This window comes from Paramormyrops kingsleyae, unplaced genomic scaffold, assembly GCF_048594095.1.
Source record: "Paramormyrops kingsleyae isolate MSU_618 unplaced genomic scaffold, PKINGS_0.4 ups86, whole genome shotgun sequence".
Taxonomy (NCBI): domain Eukaryota; kingdom Metazoa; phylum Chordata; class Actinopteri; order Osteoglossiformes; family Mormyridae; genus Paramormyrops; species Paramormyrops kingsleyae.
In genome coordinates this window covers 1-22858 of record NW_027326024.1, presented here as the reverse complement: position 1 = coordinate 22858, position 22858 = coordinate 1, and the positions used below count along the sequence as shown (strand labels likewise).

The window sequence follows — 22858 nt, the reverse complement described above, 5'->3', positions numbered from 1 at the left end:
TGCATGTTCAGTAAAAATATCAAACCCATTAAGTTCTAACTGAATATCTATCGTTTTGCATGTTTCATGTTACTCTTCTTTTCCTGGACCATAACTTGTACACTGAAAATCAGTATCTTCTATGTTTTAAAAGGTATATTTTCTAATTTAATACCTTCTGAGTAAGCGCTAATTTTATATTCCTTAGTACTTAAGAACCAGCTCAGAATAACTATTAATAAAGCATTAGAAATGATACAATGCTCAATGGTGGCAGCTCACAATGCATTTTATCTTGTTCCAAATGGACTTTAGCTTGGATAGAATCCTCTGTCCTCTTTTAGAGTGCGGCATGCATTTAATCACGGCGGTAAAGTACACAAGAATTCAGAGACTTCTTTCCACGGAAAGATGTTAATCGCAAAAGCCGAGTGCCACAGACGAATATCATACAACCGCACTAATATTATAATCGGAGGTGTGAAATGTATTCCCGTTTTGTTTCCCCGTGACGTATCTCATAACCCACGTCTGCAGACGAGTCCACTTCATCGAACTGAGAAAACATTAATTCCAGTTTGATCTGGTTTTCATCCAATACGCCCTCTTGCTCGACATTACACCTGTTTTAATATGTTTGACCATCCGGCCTGTGTCCAAAATTGTTCGTCCCTGCTTTAGACGCTATTGGCTGAGCGGATGACGCAATGGCCCGCCCCCTCAGAGAGCCGTCCTGTATCCTCCCCTCCTTACAGGAACGGAAAAAACTAGCGCTTGCTCAGACCGTGCGGCCTGAGCTTGTGGTGCGGACATTTCTGGGACGCAAGCAAGTTTGGATTAAAAATAAATAAATAGGGCAGAAGATTCAACATCACCAGAGATGGAAGTATCGTCTGCCGAGAGGATTGAACCAGGAGACAGCGAACAGGACGAGGAGGAGGATGTTTACGAGGTGGAGAAGATTATTGATATGCGAACAGAGAAGGTGAGCGTACGGTGGCCAGAATGTCGGAAAACGGGGAGGGCGAATGGCTCCTTGCCATTCAAGAAATGTTTTGTGCGGCCAAACTTTGGAGGGCGGTGTGAAAATGCCACGACAGCTGTTGCAAATGGTGATTGCATGCGTGGAAGCAGCAGCCCGTGCGCGTCCTACTTCTGTTACCATACTGTCCCTTCCTTCTCGTTCACGCACAGTTATCGTTTAAATTTCTCACCTGACGCAGCTATTTTATACTTCTTGGTCGGTCATCTCGCCCAAGTCCGTCTGCGTGTGAGCGTACGTGCGTGCGCGCTCCTGGTGGCGAGCTCTCAAGAGCGGGCCGAGTCGCCGTCACCGGCGACAGCGATAGCGACGCTCTGAGTTTCGGCCAAACGACATTTCATCGGCTCAGTCTCTCCCTGAAAACCACTTCCGTAAATGTTATTGTTTGTTTACACTATACGCGGGCCAGTTAATCATATATATGTTCTCACAGTTTATTTTCGTCAACCCGCTGCCCGTTGACTGCATAGCAACAATTTCAGCTCATTTTAAACATTCATCTCAACGGGTGGGACGCAGAGGAAAATATAATTTTTGTGGAACCCCAGAAATACGTTGTATTGATACGCAGTCACGTTACATGTGGACTTTGATCTTTTAAAGCAGTGGTTAATATGGATCACGTTGTGATCTTTTTTTCCCTGTATATTTATGTGGCTAGTAGCAAATCACTGACTAATCTCTGAATGTTTTTACTAGATTAATTTCATGAAACACTAGGTATTGAGTGGGTCAGGGGCTGCCAGGCAGTTGAGTTCATTCTACTGGAAATCCAGTAGGTGGTAGCAGGTCTGATGGGTCCATTCTTGAAGATCTTTATGTTTTGTGCTTAACCGAAAGCTAGTTCCCTGAGAGCCAGGAATGACAGAGGTGAATTTCAGAAGAAGCATTTCCCCTGCCTTCCCCAGCTTTCGCTAACCACAGACGCAGACAGGCACGGGGGAGAGTTTCAGTGGTGCACAACTTATAACTTGCTGTAGTGTGTTGCTCATTTAAAAGGGGCTCTTCTCTCACTGGAAGTTGCACTTGACATGGCAAAGTGCCCTGTCTGTTTGCTGCCACACCCAAGGTGAGTCCCCCCCCACAACTCAGGCTTCCCTTTTAATGGCCCCCGTAGGGATTTCGGGGACAGCTGGAGCCTGGCATCAGGCAGCATGTGGTAGATCCACTAGACAGTTAGTATTTTGAGGCAGAGGCTGCAGTGGAAAGACGCTGAGCCCACTGCGTAGCCCTGTGTGCCAGATTAGCCCTCTTCTGCTGTGGAGTGAGCAGAGGATGGCTGTACCCATTGCTCATTTTCAGAGAAGGGGGTCCCCTTCCCGCTTGCGCGAATCCCCTTTGGATCAGCATTGCTATCCCTTATGTTGTAGCAACATTATCTCATTGCCATAGCAGCGCAGCAGAGTGATGTGTAGGGGCAGTGGGGGCAAACAAAGATTATCTGAACCCTGGGGAACCCCTACTGTCCGTAAGCAGCACTCAGCGACGTGGATAGAATTTCTGCAATGTGGCATTTATTTTTAGTCCAATGGGGAATGTCTTTGGTTTTCAATGTAAGAAAAACATCTTGATGTGAGTGAAGGTGACCTGAGAGATGTATGTTTGTGTCGGGGCATGTGTAGGGTGTCAGTAACGCTGAATTTAACATGGTCTTTAGTAACCTTGTGGGAGTGAGAGCCCTGTGTGTGCCAAGACCCCAGTCTGTGATGGGAATGAGTAGACGTGCACACACGCGTGCCTGCGCACACACACCCTGTCTTGCTCTCATTCTCTCTGTCTAAGGAGGGGCTAGAGGAGAGTGGCCAGAGACTGAAGCTGCTGGCAGCCACTTCTGTGTACTGTGCCTCTTGGAGATCTGGAGATCTACATAAATACAGGGCAGGGGTGGGGGGGGGAGCTTTGCACTGAGGCAGCTTTCACACACCAAGAAAAGAGGGGTGGGGGCATATGTGTATTTCTGCTTGTCTCTCTCCCTCTCAGGCACACAGTCGGGTTGCTGTAGTGACCCTCCCTATGACCACACAGCACTAATATGTGCAGCTTGACGCTCTTGGGTCTCTCACGTTATTTGTGTTCCCAGAGCAGAAACGGGAGATGATACACAGGCTGAACCGTGTCCTTGTGAGCTTCTGCTCTGTGTGCGTCTCTCTTTACACATTGTGGTCACATACCTAAAGCAGTCCTTTACACCAAGGCCTCATTTTGTATATATCAAAGTTTGTTGGTCTGTCCATGCACAGGGTATTTTTACTAGAGTGATTCAGGCAGTCAAAAAACTGCAGTCCAGTAGAAATTTATCTTAACCACAAAGGTGAATTATACTAATACTAATGATACTAAATATAATATTAATGAAATGTTATGCCCCTGACACTGTTCCACCAGAGTTAACACAGTAGTCGTCTGACATTAGGGGTTTTCATGGTGGGCGCTGAGAACCTCTGATATGTTACGATGGGGAATGATGGTTCCTCTCACTGTCTACTGGTTGGAGCCACTGAGAGGGGAAAGCCACTGGTTTTTTACCGGTGAAATACAAACCAGGCTGAACCTGGTTGGCTATGGACTCCACTTTTCCCATTAGCTTCAGTATTTATTCACTTTGTTGAAGTAATTGAAGAAAATGCCTCCTGGCATAATGTGCTCAGCTTTATAAAGGCCACCAAGCACTGTTCTAAAAGCCATGGGTCTTCAGACTCACCTTACTTTAAAAATACTTTTTATGCTCATGGTGATAATTTAGACTGGAGCACAGATGCTGAGCTGTTGTCGAACTCTGGGAACTGGAGCAGCAGATATTCCACCTGGGCACAACCTTTTCACATGTATAAGCAGCGTGACACAGCCATTCCTCGTTTGACTGCCTCAGTTAGAGACCATTTCAACTGATGCACGCATTTACAATGAAATTTTGTACTCTTGATGATAATGTACGCCAGAGTGAGAGAGAGATTTCTGGAAGAATGTTGTTAAAAATGCCCACTTCATGAAGGATAACAGAAATTGAGCATGAAAGATGTAGAGTAAAGGTGTAACCACAGTCACAGTCAATGGCTTGGTCTTTGGAACGGAACTCTGTTGCTAAATGAGTGGTTCTATGGCAACCAAAAATGGTACATTACTGTACATTATTAATTTGCCTCTTGTCAGGCTTTAAAAAAGCAATTCTTTACATGGCTCTACAGACTGATGTTGCCTCAGGGTTTAGACTACAGTTTGTAGTTTCCTCACTAGGACTGGCAGTCAGCCCTGACCTGACAATTTGATCCGATTTCGATTCACAGATGCTTAGCTTTTTTTGATTCTACTTTTAATTTGCATTTTCAAACAAACAAAAACAGACACACACACCACAAAAAACGCACACAAACACAAGATGAAGGGAAAAAAAAGGAAAAGGGAGGGGAAGGGGGGCAGATCAAATAATAAACACAAACCTTATCAGGTACATCATACTACCGACCCAGAGTATTGTTAATCGACAAACAGAGTCCAGTCCATGCAGTGATTGAGGAGACGCTAGCTTTTTTCAATCTAGCTGTGGTCTCTTCTAAAGTTGCAATGTCGAGCAAAGACACAATCCAGTAACAGATTAATGTCCACTTCAAACCACAGTCGAAGGGTTGCTTTCTTGGCAGCGGTGAAGCCCGCAAATAACAAGCGCTTTTTGTGTAAAGTAAGCACAAGTGCAGGGCTGTCATTTAGTAAACAGAGACAAGGGTCCAGCACCAGAGCAACACCAAGGAACTTTGATAACATGTGAAGAACATACTTCCAAAATACATACATCATGGGACACTCCCAAAACATGTGAAGGAAAGTGCCTGTGGCAGTTTGGCAAAGAGTACAATGTGGGCTCTGAGAGATTCTTTTTAAAGCGTATAAGAGTTGTTGTGTAAGCTTTATGAATCAACTTATAATAAATTAATTGATGTGCTAAGCATTTTGACGTTAATGGCAAATTAGACCAGATCTCATCCCAGTCAGGTTGAGCACCCACCAGTCTCAAACCGACATCATACAGATGCCTAGTTTGATTCAGTTTCAATTCAATCTTGATTCAATTTTGCTATCTTTTTAGAACAATTCTCTGAGAATCAATTTATCATGTAGATTAATGTCAAACATTAACAAAGGTCAGTATTAATTTTTTATTTAACCGAAAAAAGAAAATAGTGTAAGGTAATGTCTATTACTATGTGAAACAATTAACCAGAAAAGGTAGGTCTTTTTCTTGTGTGTGCGTAATGGAATTAGGTCCTTAATTTTAAGCCAATCTAAATCAGCCATATCTAATTAATATAGGCTTCCACATTACAAATTCAGGAGTGACTGGCCTTCTGTATTTCGGCGAACACGGACGACTTTCGGTTACTGTAGTCAAGTCCAAATTGTCATCTCAGTAATAAAGTCATATTTGTAAAAACAGGAAGGTGGAAAGCATTCATCCACTGAACATTAGAGGTGTAACGATACGCTTTATATCGGCAAGAAAGTAAACCATGTCACCTTACTTTGTTTTACCTGCATCGGGGGCGTGTAGTGCCATTGTCACCCGAAGATCACTATGCACATTCTAAATAGCCGCATTAGCGCGTATTCAAATCGCATTCGCATGGTAATTTTATTAACAGCGCAACGGTGAAACGCGATCCAGAAACGTTCCAGTCAGAGCCATAAAAGGGGGGGAGGGAGGGACGTGGCCAGGTGTCAATGGCTCATTCATACACATGAAAGTTGCTACATATTCAATGAAAGGAGCAAGAAATAGTTACATGAGTTAGGTTTTTCTTATTCATTTATCCAAATGAATATTGCAACTACACTATTTAGTCATCTTCGTGTAGACAAGACTTTGGTGATCAGATATCTGGGATCAAGACAAACTGCCAGCATTGCTTACTATGTACTTTTATAATGTTTCTGCAAGTGTTACAAACTGCATTTTGCAATGTCTATACTTTGAATGTCAAATTACAAACTTCACATAAATCTGACATATTTACAAAGTACACTAAGATTAAGATGAGTTTGTTGCCAAACCAAATATATAAGAAATAATTTATTTGCCATGAATTAAGTTTGATATTGAATGAAATGTGTGATCATGCCCCAATCAGTGAAAGTGTGTTCCCTACCCCTAGACTCCAGAGGGTTATATTTGAAAAAAATAAGATAATAAAGTGTGTAAAATATGTTTTCAGTGCTACTACGCTCATCAAGGCAGCCCAAACGACGTGACAGGCAACGTGCTGACTGCCCCTCCCACCCCCAAACACTACTCCAGTCAGTCAGGCATTTGCTGCACTGGCTCATTGCAAAATGGCTAGTAATGTCAATGCAATTATCAGACCAGAAATAGAGGATCCTCCTATAACCAACAGGTCTGGAGTTTGGGAGCACTTTGGTTTCCCTGTAAGTTATGAGGGTGATGGCAAGAGAGTGGTGGATAAAATGTGGACACACTCATCTTTCTGGAAAAAAAACTTAAAAATTGATTGAAACTGAGTTCCATATAAAAACAAAATAGTTCTTTTCTTTCTATTAGTTTATAACTACTACAAAATTACATTAAATATTTTTATCAGGAGCTTTTTGGTTTTGGTTATAAAGGAGTTTTGTTTTATTTGCTGCTAAAAAGAAACCTCAGAAGATGGGTGAAGAATAGCTTCATCATTGTTTAAAGTAAAAGAAAAAAAACAAGATCATACTTTTTTGATGTTTTAATAAATAAAAAAGGAATTATCTGGCATTTTTTTTAATTTTTGCTGTATCGAAAACATACCGAACCGTGACACCACTGTGTCGTAATCGAACTGAACTGTGATTTTTGTGAACCGTTACACCCCTACTGAACATGGAACTTGGAGTTTTTTTCCATAAATGTCTGATGACCTACACTTATAGCCTCGTCTGCGTCAAGGTTTTCTACAAGTGCAGAGCAGTACAACACTTCTGAGTACACCAATTTGTAAGCAGCTGTATGGCTGGGAGGAGAAAAATGTTTAGTATGTTTAATTTAGTATGTTAGGAGGAAATGTCACCCAAAAATGAAAATGTTGTTGTCATTTGCTTTTTAGGTGCATTAACTTTGACACTAAGATCTGGTTATCTCCACTATCTCTGAAAATCTGGGGAATGTTTCTTTTCCCATTTGAATCGGCCAGTCAAATCAAATTACATACAGAACCGCCCTCGGTAAAACTAACCCCAGCTGAGACTTTTAGATCTGCTGGCTTTGAATGAGACTTTAGAACATCTGTGTGATGCCTTAATGATTCCTTAGAATTATAGAAATATTGCCACAATACTTTATTCCTGTACTGCACACTGCAGATGACTTTGCTCCTCTTGTATTTAAGTCTTTAATCCCCAGATGCTTCCAGACATCTGCTGTAAGGCCTGAAGGCACTGCTTCCAGAGGGCCACCTTCTACCATTGTTGGCATCAGTGGCTAACTTAATGGAATTTACTTTAGCCTAGTTAGGATAATAAGTGCACTGTATAGGGGATAGAGGCACCACCTATACAGTGATACAACCAATACAAGTAAGATTCAGCAAAAATGTTTTCAATGTCATGGGGATTGATTGACCTTGGGATTTTGTGATTTTTTTTTCTCCCTCACCACCCCGATTCCTCACTTGCTGGATGTTGTTGGGAGTGTGCTTATGTTTTGTTCTAGTCTATGCGTGAACATTGCAGACCTCTTGTTATCAGATCTTCCATGTAGACGAGCCTTAGCCATTGTGGCATTGTGTGCGCACGTGATGTAATTCTGCATGTGAAATTTGTATGTCTGGCTGCATGTTTTTGTGCACTATTTTGGGGATGAGTCATTATCAGTTGGTGTTTGATGTGAGCAGTCTTTGGGTCATCATTCCATGTCAAATCATCACACTTTCGGACCTCATCGTCACAAATTTTAGCGAAACTTGGCATGATGATTTGGTCACACGAGTGACCCATGAATCTGAAATTGAGCGTGTCTTGGATCAATACTGAGGGAGATTTAAGCGAACAAAGTTTTACCTTTTTTTTGGGGGGGGGGGGGGCTATGATTTTGACTGGCTATATTTACCTTAATGTACAGAAGTGGTCCTCATATTGTTTTAAAGCTATTGTACAGCTATATAGATTGAACTAATAATATGCCAACCCCATATGAATAATTACTATGTAATAACTGATTAAAATATTAAAAATTCAGTAACAAAAAACCTATATTTCAAAATTGATCAGTTTTTTTTTACTAAAGCTACATCATAATGTCATGAACATATCCAGAAAATTTGGTCTTTGGTTTTTAAGGTGTTGCTGAGATATCTTGACGTAAAGGTAGCGTCACATGGTTTCATATCACTAATGGGCCTTTTTAACGGCAGCCAAACTGACATGAAATAATATAACAAGCACAGGTGTAATAAGTAATAACATTAATTAAGGTTTACAAATATGCTACACTGAAATTTAAGGAAAGCTTCATTAATGTCATTGCAGACACATGTACGTGCCCACATGGCTAGTAAATATGGCTAATTAATGCCCTGCATTCATCAGAAGTGAGTGAGGTGTGCAAATTGGTCCCAGTGTAAGTGCACACCTAGGGAATCACTTGACTTTGCAATCATCAAAGGTTATGTTGTGGCTGCATATGATGATAATTGGTGACTAAGATGTGTTGAAGAAACTATGCCCAGCACTGGAGAGTTGAGACTGAACTTTTTACATCCTTATGGACCATCTCCATCCTATTCATTCCCATACCGTCCTGATAGACTTGTTATGGATCATCAGGATGTGCTTTTAGTAGTTGACCCTGTGACAGCAACAGGGCGGACATACACAATAGCTGCATCAAAGGCTCTGATGGACTATAAATTGAGAGTATATTCTTACATTCCCACCTTCCCTTTAGACAGTACTGATTGTATGTAACTTTGTTGAAATGCTTTCCTTGCCCTAGTAGCATAAAAGCCTATCTAGTTTGTGTTTTTTGTTTATTGTGTGTTTTTCTGGTTTTTAACAAATGAAGGCCCTTTTTAGTAGGCCAGTGTCTAGTCAATTAATTCTCTTTTTCCAGTTACTTTGGCAAATTCTTTTTATTTATTTTTAATAGCAATTTAAAAATGTTTTAATTTAAATTATATTTCCACAGCTAGTTCTGGCAATAGTTGTAGTTGTCATGAAAAATAATAACCCTGTACCATGCATTAATCACTGCTATTCTGCTACTGCTAACAGCATTGTAAGTAATTGTGGTTTTGATACACATTTCACTAAATCCAGCATAGTAGTGATATCTGAGCAACAACTAAAAAGACCAAATTTTCCTGAGATGTTCATGACATTATGAGCTATATTTAGTAAAAAAAAATTGATCAATTTTGAAATAGGTTTTTTGTTATTGAATTTTTTATATTTTAATCAGTTATTACATAGTAGTAATTCATATGGGGATGACATATTATTTTTTCAATCTATAGAGCTGCACAATAGCTTTAAATCAATATGAGGACCATTTCTGTGCAGCTTATATTAAGGTAAATATAGCCAGCATGCCACGTTTCGTTGAAATCCGTGACGATAAGGTCCGAAAGTGTGATGATTTGACATGGAATGAATGACCCCTTTACTCTTCATGCTCCTTCCTCACTCACCAGCCACCCAAACCTGTCTGCTGAAATGTGATTGGGAAGAATGTGGACCTCTCACATCTGCTTATTGATTTGACCTGCGGACACTCCTTTTCTGTGCCAGGGGGAGGTGCTGTACCGTGTGCGCTGGAAGAACTACACCTCGGACGATGATACCTGGGAGCCAGAGTCTCACCTGGAGGATTGCCGAGAGGTGCTCCTCGCCTACCGGAGGAGGCTGGCCGAGGTCAAGAAGGAGGCCCCTGGAGTGAGTCTGGGTTTCATCATTATCCAGCAGGTTTCCCTGGGGCTTAAGGATCATTTCAGCCTCCATCATGGTGAAGGCGTTGGCTGCACAGTGGTTAGTCTTATTCTGGGCCCATGAAGTGAGGGCCCTGCAGCTTGGTGTCTGCACCATATAGCTATCAGTGCCAGACATTCCTTCATATTATACAAGCTGCAACATTTGAACAGTTTTTGTTTTCTATTTATGTTGGGAGTGTAACAGTACACAAAATTCATGGTTCAGTACAAACCTTGGTTTTGGGTTCACGGTTTGGTGCAATTTTGGTACAGCAGGGAAAATGGAAGTTATTTCAAAATTCTACTGTCAAGTATGGTCAAGTGACTGTAGCGTTAAACACCCCTATAGCCTTAGACCTGTCTGAATTTCCTGGCAAAAGCGCCTTAAATACCACAGGGAGATGCACTTGCCAAGTTTCTGTTTCTGAATTGCTGTGCTCATACACTCTGACGGTGTTGTCTCAAAAGATTTAGCATGTTGGATGTGTTTCCAGCAACATATCTGAATTTGGTATATCATAGTAAACAGACAGTCTTGGTCTTGGCTGGACACTTCCAGCCAGAGAGTAGATAATAAGTTAAGGGTGGTAACTTCCGGCACTGCTGTGAGTAGCAGCCTATCCAGTAGCTCTGATTGTTTCCCTAATTTTCCTTTCGGATTAATAAATTATCTGTCTGTCTATCTCTCTCTCTCTCTCTCTCCCCCCAGTGCTGGTGTAGTTCATTGGGAAACCAAAATGTCCCCAAACCGCTGAATATGAGTGACTTTAACCAGCATTCACAGTTAGCATCATATTTTCCATGTTAAACATGTACTTGTGAATTGAGATTTTGTCAGTGTTAGTAAATGTATTGATTTATTTCATTGTGTGCACTAAACTGAAAATAATGTACCAAACAGATACATGTACCGTTACAGCCCTAACTTATGGTGTAGAAACTGCCGGCTTCTTGGAAGAATGGCAGCTCTGTCACTGCGTTATCTGTCGGGTTCTGGCATCTGCAGGTTTCTCTGCTTTCCAGAGGCTTCCGTTTACAAGACTAGTGCTCTTGTAGAACAGGTTGATGAGAAGGCATATGACTGCTCTGTGGAACTTGGGCTCCTGCTTGCTACCTGGAAAGCCGCAGTGGCAGCGTTTAGGGTCCTTGGTCTGCGGGAGGCTGCAGAAGCTGCCTGAGCTGAATGCTTTGGTCTAGGACGGGCTTTCGCCCATGGCCCACCAAGGCTCTGTAGAGTGGGAGCGCGTCTGACCTCTGATCCGTGTCAAATCTTTGGAAATGAAACGCAGGTGGAGAAAGCACAGGCAGTAGGCTGTAGTGCAGGGCAGAGCCTTCGCCTGCTGACAGACACACCCCAGGGTATTGTGGGAACCCATCAGCTGCAGGAGAAGGAGGAAGAGGTCACAGGCCCACACCGTGGGTCATGCAGGGACCCACTCCTACAGGTAAGACCCCAGCTTATACCTGAGTTCCGCCCACCAGTTTGTTCCCCTGCGTGTCACTAGCTGGAGGGTGAGCGGGTGAGACGGGTAGGTGGAGGCTTCTGCGTGTTCCGTGCAGTGATAGTTTGAGAGGTCACTCTGGCACCGGGAAAGGAGAAAAACAGTGCTTTCATTTTGCCACTGTGTTGGTGGTATGGTGTTTATGGAAATGTAGGCCTTGCCTGTGTATGTGATTTTGTAGTGTTTTTGTTTGGTGTCTGTGTTCCTCTAAAGGCGAGTGGAAGGATCGGATTTTCACTTGATGTTGGGGAGCCAAAGATACGCTTGCATGTCTGAGCATGTGTGAACAAAACATAGAATTTGTATCTTTGATGGCAGCTGCTTCCATGAATATTACAAATGAGTTGGTCTTCCCTTTTCTCTTCCCACACGATGGTTGGACATTTGTTGATGGGGTCATGGTAAGGTTTCTTTTTATTATGGTTGTATTTCCTGTTGGATATTAATGGGATTTTATCATCTTTGGGTAAAAGTTTCTGTGTGCATTTATATTTGCCTGTAGGGTTTTGGGATTTCACTGTTTATATAGCTTTTTTGCAGTGCGGGGGGCATTCCACAAAGCAGGATGTCTTCATTAGCCAGAAAACTTAAGCCACATGTAAGGACTGTCCAATGGGAATGTCACTAACTTCTCTTCCTATTGGACAGTTTTCATGTTTGGCTTAAATTATCCAGCTAACCAGGAAATTCAACTTTGTCGATATCCCCCCAGAAACCATTTGAGGGGATGTAATATTCATGAAAGCCATGATCTCAGTCTTTCAAGGAGGCCCAATTTTATTATATTTCTAAAATTTACAGCAATTATTAAAATAGTTAACAATTATGAGTGCCTAATTGACAAAATAAATGTGAATGGATCCTGATTGATGCCAGGCCATGAAGATTGGTCACAATCCAGAATTACATGCATGGGATAAGAGAAAACCCCTGACGATGACATCAGCCCTTGTTCTGTCCTGTTTGTTAGAAGCTGCCGATGAAGAGTGACCTGTTTGATGCAGACTCGGAGAGTGAGGGTGGCAGGAGTAAGAGGGATGAATCTCCACCCAAAAAGAAGAAGAAAAAGAAGAAGTCAAAAGCAGATGCCGAGGATGTGACCATAGAGAAGAAGAAGAAGCGGCGGAAGGAGAAGGAGCGCTGGAAGCCGCTGCCGGGACCCGAGTCCGACGGCAACGAGTCGGAGGTGGTGGAGAATGAACCAGTTCTACCTTCAGCACCATTAAAAAGGACTGTCCAAACCAAGAAGAGGCCTCTTGTGTCTGATGAAGATGATGAAGAGGAAGAGATCACTGGTGCATCAAAACGGCAGACAAAAGACAAGGCCAAAGATGGAGGCAAAGGCAAGAAGGAGGTCCGGGCAGAGATCAAAAAGAAGAAGAGCAGGAGGAAAGATGAGCAGAACGTGCCCCGTGTGGAGGACGAAGAGGAGGCGGCTTTGGCGGTGCGGGCTGAGGAAGACTTGAACAGTGAAGCACCATCTGAGTCAGCCAGCATGCAGACTGATGATACGACTGCCACAGAGAGCTGTGAGCCCCCTGAAGGACCCCCCAGGTCAGGGGAGGAGGTGAAGGCCAAGCAAAAAAAGAACAAGCCTGCAAGCCTAAAGTTGCAGGGCATCAAGGACCTCATCCAGGAGAAGAAGAACAAGAAGGTGCAGCAACAGGTGTCACCACATGAGGCCACACCTCCACTGAGGGAGTCCAGTCATCAGAAGCTAAAGAACCTGATGAATAGTCGGGGCATGGCGAAGGTGAAGCGGAGCGTGGACGATGACCATGGACTGCCATCTTCCGATTCTAGCGATGCCACTATCTCCATCCAGCGAAGGGGGAAAGCCAAAGTGCAGGAGGGCATGGCTCAGAAGACAAGCTCTTCTGCAGCTAGTTTTGCCAAGGCCAAGGAACCAGATGAGCAGAGGCAAGACGGAGCTGGGATGGGCTTTAGTTCAGCCCTGGCTTCAAAAAAGCAGAAGGAGAGCATGGAAAAGGAGCAGTTGGGGTCCACCAATCTCTTTGAAAAGTTTCTGTTGAACTTTGAGGCCAAGGACCGGGTGCTCAGGAGACAGACGGTCCACGTGCTGAATTCAAGCACGGAGACACGAGGAGAGCACAAGATGAAGGTCAGCATGCATCAATTCAGCATCAGTGTTAAAATGAAACATCTGTAAATAATGTATAATTTTATACTTTACCCCTCCTTATATGTTAAAGGCTGCAAAGGCAGAGAAGAGAATAAGGCCAGTGAAGGAGGTGGTGCAGAATAGGTTGGAACTAGAGAAAGCCCATAAGGAGTTCAAGGGTCCAGAGGGTAAGTAGCGGGGAGCTTGGAGCGATGCGTTAACCGTGTACTGTGAACTTGATGTATGGATGTTATAATTAAATGTGGGGGTCATTTGAATTAAGCAACCTGAGACTGGACCTCCATATCCTTTGGTGAATGGTGTAGTCTACTTGGCCTCTCTCTGCCTCAGGTTCACAGCCAACAAACAGCCCAGCGGAGGCAGAGGACAGGCCAAGCAGATTAGACCATTCACCAGAGGGCAAGGAGGCAGCTGAGAGTGCAAAGGACCAGGTGAAGGGCAGGCCTGAGGGCCCCACAGAAAAAAAGGACGAGAAGCACGACGAGGTGCCAGGACGGATCAGAACCACCACCACACCGGAGGATGTCTGGGAGAGGAAGGGAAGGTTGGAAGAGGTGAGGAGCGATCGCTTGGAGAAGAAGGTGCCAGCAGCGTCACCAGAACCAGCAGAAGAGTTATTAGCTCCGGCAGCGGGAAGGTGGAAGGAGAAGAAAAGGAAGCAGGAAGATGGCGAGCCACGCCTCTACATCGCCTGCGATGACAGTCGGGAGACACGGGAACCGACCCTGAACACTGGTAAGCTTGGGGGGGGGTATACTCATAGCTGCCCTGGCCGGAACAGCAGTCAGACTTTCACTGTTAACCAGGGATGGACACTCGAGTTGGTGACTTGAGTCACACACAGACTTGCAACTTGTTCCTAATCGTCCTCAGACTTCACTTCTGTGTAAAGACTCATAAACATTAAGAATCTTTCATATTTTAATGAACAGCAGAACATTTCTGCAGGAGCAAAAAAAAAAAAAAAATATATATATATATATATATTATATATATTTTTTTTTTTTGGAAACTTTTCCTGATCTTTTAACTAGTCCCCCGAGGATTGTGTGATTTGGGATTGCAGTAATTAGTGCAAAATCTTGCAAGCTCCGTGATATTTTCAAGAGCTTGCAGTTTTTCAAATTTACCGCAGCTTTCTACATATTCATGTGTTTTTTTTAGCTAGGCAGAACTGCGAAGATAAGCACAGCGAACACATCTCATAATCTCATATAGAGCATAGATACAGTTTACATAACAAAAAACAATGGGCACTTTGGAAATTTAAGCTATACATTTTTCTGTCAATGTATTTGACTGCACCAGAGGTTGGAATAACTCCCAGCCACACTTCTGTGAATGTTAACCAGCCTTTAATAATAGAGTCGGTGCAGTTTTTCTTTAAACATATGGGGTTTTTTCTTTATGTTGAATTTGGGCATTGTGCGTAAATGGTTTTGTAATTGTGGTTCTTACACTATTAAACCTTATTGGTTATTGCATGGAATACAGTTCAGAAGAAAAAGCTCCTGGAATGCATATCAAGTTGGAAGCAGAAACTTGACTTGGATTTCAGACTAGATTCAGACTTTTGAACATCTGTGCTATTATCAGTACTAGTGTGATACTTCTTTGCTAGAGATGCACCGATATTCGTGACCGATTTCAATTTTTTTTGCCAATTCCAGTTTTCTTAAAACTATAATTGACAACACATACAAACAAAAATCAACTTTTCTTCAATGCAAAGTTTTATTTTCATAATGAAAGAATTTGTTGGACTTCACTATTTCCCCCAACCTCAATCACTTAAACAAGTCTCAAAATAAAGTACTCTGACTGGAAAGAGGTACAAATAATTAACTGAAAATGAGTTACTGTACACCCAACTTTACCAAAGAAGAGCAGGTGCAGCAGATTTAAATAAAATGAATGTCTTACTTATCCGGTGAATTTAAACATACTGGAAAATGATACAACACAACAATGACCTTTTCCCTTTTTTTTTCCTTCTTACTGGTGTTAAAGTCCATAGGTTACAAACCTACAAATAAAACTAAAGTGTACTATACTCTTCCAAATAATAATAGGTGCAGGATTATATAATTAATACCAACATCGCATTCTATGCACATACAATTCTTACATCGCTAGTGAGCTAGATTAAGATCAGGCTTTTTCTTACCTTCATACAACCCCAATTACAATGAAGTTGGGACGTTGTGCAAACTAAATAAAAGCAGAATGCAATGATATGGAAATCTCATAAACCCATATTTTATTCATAACAAAACATAGAAAACACATCAAATGTTTAATCTGAGAAAATGTATCATTTTAAGGAAAAGATAAGGAATTTTGAACGTCATGGCAGCAACACGTCTCAAAAAAGTTGGGACAAGGCCATGTTTACCACTGGGTGGCATCCCCTCTTCTTTTAACAACAGTCTGTAAACATCTGGGGACTGAGATCATCAGTTGCTCGAGTGTTGGGAGAGGAATGTTGTCCCATTCTTGTCAGATACGTCTGACCACAGAACAGTTTTCCACTTAGCCACAGTCCATTTTAAATGAGCTTTGGCCTAGAGAAGACATCAGCGCTTCTGGATCATGTTCAAATACAACAGCTTCTTTGAATGATAGTTTTAACTGGCATCTTTGGATGGCATGGCGAATTGTGTTCACTGATAATGTTTTCTGGAAATATTCCTGAGCCCATTTAGTGATTTCCATTGCAGAATCATGCCTATTTGTGAGGCAGTGCTGCCTAAGGGCCCGAAGATCATGGGCATCCAGAATACTTACACACAGATTTCTCCAGATTCTCTGAATCTTTTGACTGTATTATGTACTGTAGATGATATTTTCAACCCCTTTGCAATTTTACACCAAGGAACTTTTTTCCTGAAATTGTTCCACTATTTGTCGATGCAGTATTAGGGGGATTGATGATCCTCTGTCCATCTTTACTTCTGAAAGACACTGCAACTCTAAGATGCTCTTTTTATACCCAGTCATGTTACTGACCTGTTGCCAATTGACCCTCCAGCTGTTGGGTTTTTGTACCACTAACTTTTCCAGCCTCCTATTGCCCCCATCCCAACTTTTTTGAGACTTGTTACTGTCATGAAATTCAAAATAAGCCAATATTTTTCACTAAATAGCAAAATCTCACTTTAAACATTTTACATGTTTTATATGTTCTGTTGTGAATAAAATATCAGTTTGAGATTTCTGTCATTGCATTCTGTTATTTACAATTTACCCTACGTCCGTACTATACGGACATTATACCGCAGGGGGTTAAAGTTCCGCTAAAACTTTTTTACTCTGTCATAGGAAAAAAACTTAGCTAGCCTAGCAATTTTATTGATTATTTATTTTCAAGATTATCTGGTGTATGTTCAATAATCAGTTCAAAGGTGCTCCGATGTTTCACCACGTTTTCTCTTTGGCTTTACATGTATTACAAATTGCAAGCTTTGTGTCATCTTCACTCACATGCTATGCTAATGATACGTTAACGTGTGGCTGCGAGGCTATTGCCTGCCACGCTGTGTGCATGACATGTGGTGTATGTGTAAAATGGAACGGTTCGGTATTGGAAATAGACTGACCGGCTAGTCTCTGGTCTGGGCCAAGCATGCTGAAAATTGACTGATTTTGGGGCCTGGCTGGTCGATTGGTGCATCTCTATTCTTAGCTTTTTAGAAAATGCTTTCATTTCATTCATGATCCGCTTATAATTGTTTGACTTCTAATAAAGTAACTCAAGCATTAAGGGGACACCACCATAACCCTACTACGGTTCAGCTTGTTTCACTCACCCTAACATTTGCATGACATTGAATGTTTAACATACAACATTTACGTAGCATTGAATGTATAATATTCTTTAACCATTGTGAAACCTATTGCACAATGGAATTTATTGGAGTTTTTCTTAAGTTTAGCCTTAGCAGATTTGCTTTTTTCCCCCTCAATTCATTTCAAATTCCAGAAATTGCTCTGAGTATCAGAATACTGTTCTATCTGTAAGCATTGCTGTTAGTTCTGTAACCGGAGTGTGTGGTGTATGCTGTGACAGACAGGGGGCAGGCTTCCCTGAACCTTGGGGTGGACCTGAAACTGGACTGGATGACACTGGAGGATTTTCAGAAGCACTTGAATGGGGAAGATGAGGTTATGTCTGCTGCAACCATATCTCCAAGTGAGTGCGACTGGATATACAGACATTGCATAGCTGGTATCCCGCTTAATGTTCAGAAAGAAACCCAAATTGTGATTTACCTGTTTTTAGTAAGTTTGATTAATCTGGCCATGTTTGTTAGTGAAGGACTATCTTTTTGGAAATTATTGTTTAGTATTGGCCATTATTGCTGCTGAAAAATCACCCAAACAAATTTATTAGAACATTATAAAAGTAAACTATTTAAAACAATCGGTTTCATGCATTCTACTTGCGGGAGAAGGTGTAATGTTTTTACACATTGTTTTCCTGAAATCTATAGAGAAACATTTGTTGGGGAAAGACCCATTATGTTTAAAAGACAAACGAATTACTGTAAATAGAGGGATTAAATATTGCTTATTCTTCATGTACTCTGTACTCATTTACTACTGTAGGTGAGTTTCGAGAGGCGGTGAAGAGTGGCGATTACCTGGCAGTACGGTTGGCACTTAATTCCAAAGAGGACTACAACCTAGATCAGGAGGTAGGGCAAGCTCTCTCAGGAACATGGGTAGACCCAGTTTACAGCTAATGGCAAGTCTGCAGAACTATGAGGCTTTGGGAGAGGCCCTCAGAGAATCTATTTGAATGCAGGACTCGAGTGGGATGTCTTTGGCCATGCTGGCGGCAGCCGGCGGGCAGGACGATATCCTGCGGCTGCTGATCAAGAAGGGAGCGCGGGTGAACGGCCGGCAGAAGAACGGCAGCACGGCCCTGATGCACGCAGCAGAAAAGGTATGGTATCTGGCCCTTGCTGCCTTCACACTTACCCCATCTTCATTTGTCGCTTCTATACAGTGTTCCCATACATTTAACAGTTTCATGTTCATCCATCTATTCCATGCCTATCCTTGCCTGTCTGGTTGAAAGATTTTTTTCATTCACACAACCAAATGAATTTTGTTGTACTTTGCTTTTGTATTACATTAATTTCTCAAATCATTGTTAGTCTTATTTGTACATCTTGTGCATGTGTCCATCCCTGAACTTTGTAATTTGTCTCAGAACTTCTTGACAACGGTTGCCATACTCCTAGAAGCAGGGGCCTACGTCAACGCCCAGACGCTGAGTGGCGAAACGGCTCTCATGAAGGTGTGTTTGTCAGTCAGAGGATTAACTGTTTAAAATGGAATGTTGTTGGTGTTATAATACTTAACGTGAACTATCTTCTTGATTGTTTTTTTCTGAATCTTCTTCCAGGCATGTAAGAGAGGAAATGCAGACATTGTACGTCTTTTGCTGGAGTATGGGGCTGACTGCAACATCTTATCTAAACATCAGAACAATGCCATGCATTTCGCCAAACTGAGCAACAACATCATGGTCTATGATCACATCAAGGACCACATGGCGACGTAAGTTCAGAAAGGGCTGAGAAGACCTGTTGTCCAGACTATGTGCAACAAAGAGGCACAGCCTCATTAAACAGGTGCTCTTTAACAAGCCAGCTTCCTGTACAGTGGAACATATCACTCAGGCCTTGGAAAATGTTGCCTTGACATGCATGTCTCAGCCTGCCTAATGTACATCTCAGGTCTAGGCAACCAAATAAAGTACTGTTATGACTCACAGCTCATCCCTGTTCCCCCACTACCCCAAATCATGCAGGCTATCTAGTGTGGCCGAAGACACCATTCGGGCGTATTTTGAGACGCGGCTGGCTGTACTGGAGCCCGTCTTTCCATTAGCTTGCCATCGGCTTTGTGAGGGTCCAGACTTCTCCTTGGAATTTAACTACAAAGCTCCCCTGCACCCCCCCCCTGAGGGTATGTATAAGGTACATCTGCGCACGTTAAAGGTGTAGTGGGCTAAGCGGAAACCCATGTGACCCAGGTTCGCTTCTCTTCCAGGAACAGGCATCCTTCTCTTCATCTTTCATGCCAACTTCCTGAGCGAGATCACGGCTAGACTATGTGGGCCTTGTAGTGTCCATGCTGTTGTGCTCAATGACAAGTTCCAACTTCCCATCTTCCTGGTGAGCTAAGTGAACTATTCAGGGGTTTCTGAAGGTGGTGATATGACATGCAATACCAGAGCTGAATATGTAGTCATTTAACTTATTTTAATAATTTCTAAAGGTGGCAATGTGTTTGTGGCCATATATAGGTATGGACAAGTGCTTGTTAGCTATGACCATCAGTTATTTTCTATGGCTTACCATACTGCCCATCTGTGTGTCCTGTTTCTCTCCTTTCCAGGATAGTCACTTCATTTACTCATTCAGTCCAGTACCGGGTCTCAATAAGCTTTTTATACGACTGGCAGAGTCCCCCACTGCCAAGGTAAGACTGTTCACCTTGACTGGTCACAGGAGCCTCGAAAACACCGAGTCAGTTTTGAAGGATACAAGTATTCAGAGATCAAAAATCAGCAATAATAAATGTATTGTGCATGTTCAGAGCAGGTCTGGGGGCAATAGGAGTATGAATGAGCACAGTATCATGGAATTACTGAGTGGGATTTGGTGAGACAAATTAAGTAATTTCAGTTACTGCATTAAATAACAGTATATTAAGCTGGAGACATTCATTGAAACAATGTACTAATTACTGAGGAATTAGCCTTGAGAATCACCAAACCAAGTTCTGCTGTTTTCAGTTTTAATGTTTTTTTTTGTACCTAAAGCATGTTCTGAATTTTTTTTGTCTCCCCTCCTGTTGGCCCACCAGGTCAAGCTGCTCATCTGTGCATACAGAGTCCAGCTACAGTGACATGCACGCCTTGGATCAAAGGTCAACTGCACCCCAAACCAAGTTCAGGACATTCCTGCGCAGCCTTGGTCTTTATCATTGAGTATGGCCCCAGCCATATCCATCAAGATGAAAGACTAGCCCAGGATGATGGAGTGACTGAGTCTCTTGGCCCTACAGTTTCACTAAGAGCTTGAGCCCATTGGGAATGGGCTGCCTGTGTGCAAAGAATACGATTATCCCTGGGAGATGCACGGAGTCGCACACAGCGTGCTCTATGCTTTTGAGGACAAGAACTCCTATAAATGCTGCCTGCCCAGAATTCTGTTTTCACGAATAACGCTCTGCATCATGCGATTCAAAGAATACACCACCCCCCGACCCACCCTCCCCTGGAAATCTGCCTTTTGGGTCCGATTTTACAACCGGAGTTACTCGTGCCCCTTTCCCATGGAACACAGTGGGAGGCAGAGTGTGAAGTTGTAACTCCTCTTCAAAGCAAGTGTTTTTAAATTTTAAGGCCAGTCAGTTTCCACCAGGCTTTTTTGCAGTATTTGATTCTTGGTTATTTGCTCTCCATTTAATACTTTTTGCCTGTGATCTTGCCCACATACATTAGACACTAATGTACTGTATCATACTCTGCGTCAAAATTTGGGGTAAAGTAGTAAAGGCTGCAGTGACATGCATGCCTGGTCAATATATTGTTCACTGAAAGATCTTCCTGTTGTTCCAGGATCCCAAAGATCACGGGTGAGAAATACCATATTCTCAGGTTGTGATGTTAGCTGGTTTTGGGTGTTTTTCAGCTTAAAGGTATTTGTCATGTTGAGGTTCAAAAAAACCAGCATACAATGTAGCCCTTGAAACCAGTCGTGCTCCCATCAAGGAAGTTTTTGGGTGAGAGGTAGTCATGCCTGGGCAGAACCCTGAGTATTTTTTATTTTTTTTTGTCATGTCCATTTCCTGAAACTGAAGTGTCATTGTCTCCCTCTCCGATACTTAATTTTATTTTGGAACTCATTTCTGTATAATCAATGTATGGACTGACTTTCTCTTCAGAGAAATAAGACCTTATTCACTTATTTTAAACCAATATTTCAGACAAGACCTGTCTGATTGCACACAAACTGTTACCCAAGGTACAGATATAGTGAACCCCTCCTTGAAGTGATGTGAGGCCTAGATGGACCTTTATGGTGTCTTTTGTGTGGCAAATTTCCTCATACCTCCATACTCAGCTTAGTATTAAATGTCCAGGGTGTACATTTTACAGGTCTTCCCCCATTTCTTCTGATTTATATTCTCCACAATATAACTAGCTAACGTCACCAGTTTAAATCAGAACAGGAAATGATATAACAGAGCCTTAGTGTGCTGTTTTGTAGCTTTGCTAGCCCAGCACTAATATGTTCTAAGATCTGGGGCTGCTATATTCACCATTTCTTTAAAATGATGATGTAAAGTACTCCATGGCAATGAATAGCTGTTGCTTTGGTTTAACAATGACTACGAAGTGCTATTGTATTTAAATATGGTGAATACCTGTTATACTTTCATTAGAAATAGGCACATTGTATATTTCTCTGCATTAAATATAGCTGCAACCTTTGAAAGCATTACTGTGCTTAATGTTTCTTCAGTTAACAGCAGGCCACCTCCTGCACCTGGGTGCACTTGGATATCAGGTTTCCGTTGCCATGGTGCACTACAGAATATCAATCAACAAGCCGATGTCCGTATCCACCAAACAGAACACAACGCTGATTTCGGTGAATGAACTTTAATTGCGTATGTACATTGTACAACAGAGATGTAAACGGGACAGACACTTACCCTATAGTGTTCATATGGACTGCCTCACTGTTAAAGCAAGTCCAGTTTCTTTCATTCATACTTACTGTGGGATTTTCTGGTGGGGACAATGATATGGTCCTTCAGTGTCCCTCTGTACCAACGATATTCTCTCCCTTTGTTAATCTTGGGGATCTCTGCAAAAACAGAGTACCTTTTAAACCACAGGAACAATCCATGCAGATGTGGACAATGATATTAAACATTCTGGCTCAGGTTGTATCTGCAGTGCTGTTGCAATGCCGATTATATTGACCTAAGCTGTGCACCTCATCCGGCACACAGACAAAACCTCTGAAAAGCAAGTAGTTTGCGTGTTTGCCCTGTATTTCAGTGCAGTCCTGTGTGCCACCACCTTGTATGTGCAACCTCATACACAGCAGGGTTTATAAAGGAATCGGGAAGCTCTGATCAATGGATTTCTGTTTCGGGTAAAGTGCAGTTTGTCTAATATTGGTGAAATATGTCGATCAGATATAAAATATACCATATAGCT

At 42.2% G+C, this 22858-nt stretch overlaps 1 protein-coding gene across 6 annotated transcripts; it reads left to right on the top strand.

The window, feature by feature from the left end:
* Positions 1–714: 714 nt before the first annotated feature.
* On the top strand, positions 715–22124 carry LOC111834048 (M-phase phosphoprotein 8). Of its 6 annotated transcripts, none has more exons than XM_023792919.2 (15): positions 715–964; positions 9782–9925; positions 11250–11405; positions 12436–13584; positions 13676–13772; positions 13936–14340; positions 17675–17797; positions 18214–18302; positions 18413–18553; positions 18824–18910; positions 19019–19173; positions 19427–19584; positions 19669–19793; positions 20017–20100; positions 20488–22124. In XM_023792919.2, the coding sequence occupies exons 1-15, from the start codon at positions 860–862 to the stop codon at positions 20527–20529; spliced, it is 3060 nt and encodes a 1019-aa protein (XP_023648687.2). In that variant the 5' UTR covers positions 715–859; the 3' UTR covers positions 20530–22124. The 6 variants fall into 6 exon arrangements, with proteins under 6 accessions (XP_023648687.2, XP_023648686.2, XP_023648689.2 ...); XM_023792918.2 differs by having other exon boundaries at positions 12433–13584; XM_023792921.2 differs by lacking the exon at positions 11250–11405.
* Positions 22125–22858: the final 734 nt, after the last annotated feature.

Bases quoted from the DNA above. Each gene is read 5' to 3' on its own strand.
- LOC111834048 (XM_023792918.2), top strand. From the start codon at position 860: ATGGAAGTATCGTCTGCCGAGAGGATTGAACCAGGAGACAGCGAACAG. The intron at 17,798-18,213 runs GTGAGTGCGACT...TTACTACTGTAG, and splicing joins TGCTGCAACCATATCTCCAA to GTGAGTTTCGAGAGGCGGTG. The intron at 18,911-19,018 runs GTGTGTTTGTCA...ATCTTCTTCCAG, and splicing joins GCGAAACGGCTCTCATGAAG to GCATGTAAGAGAGGAAATGC.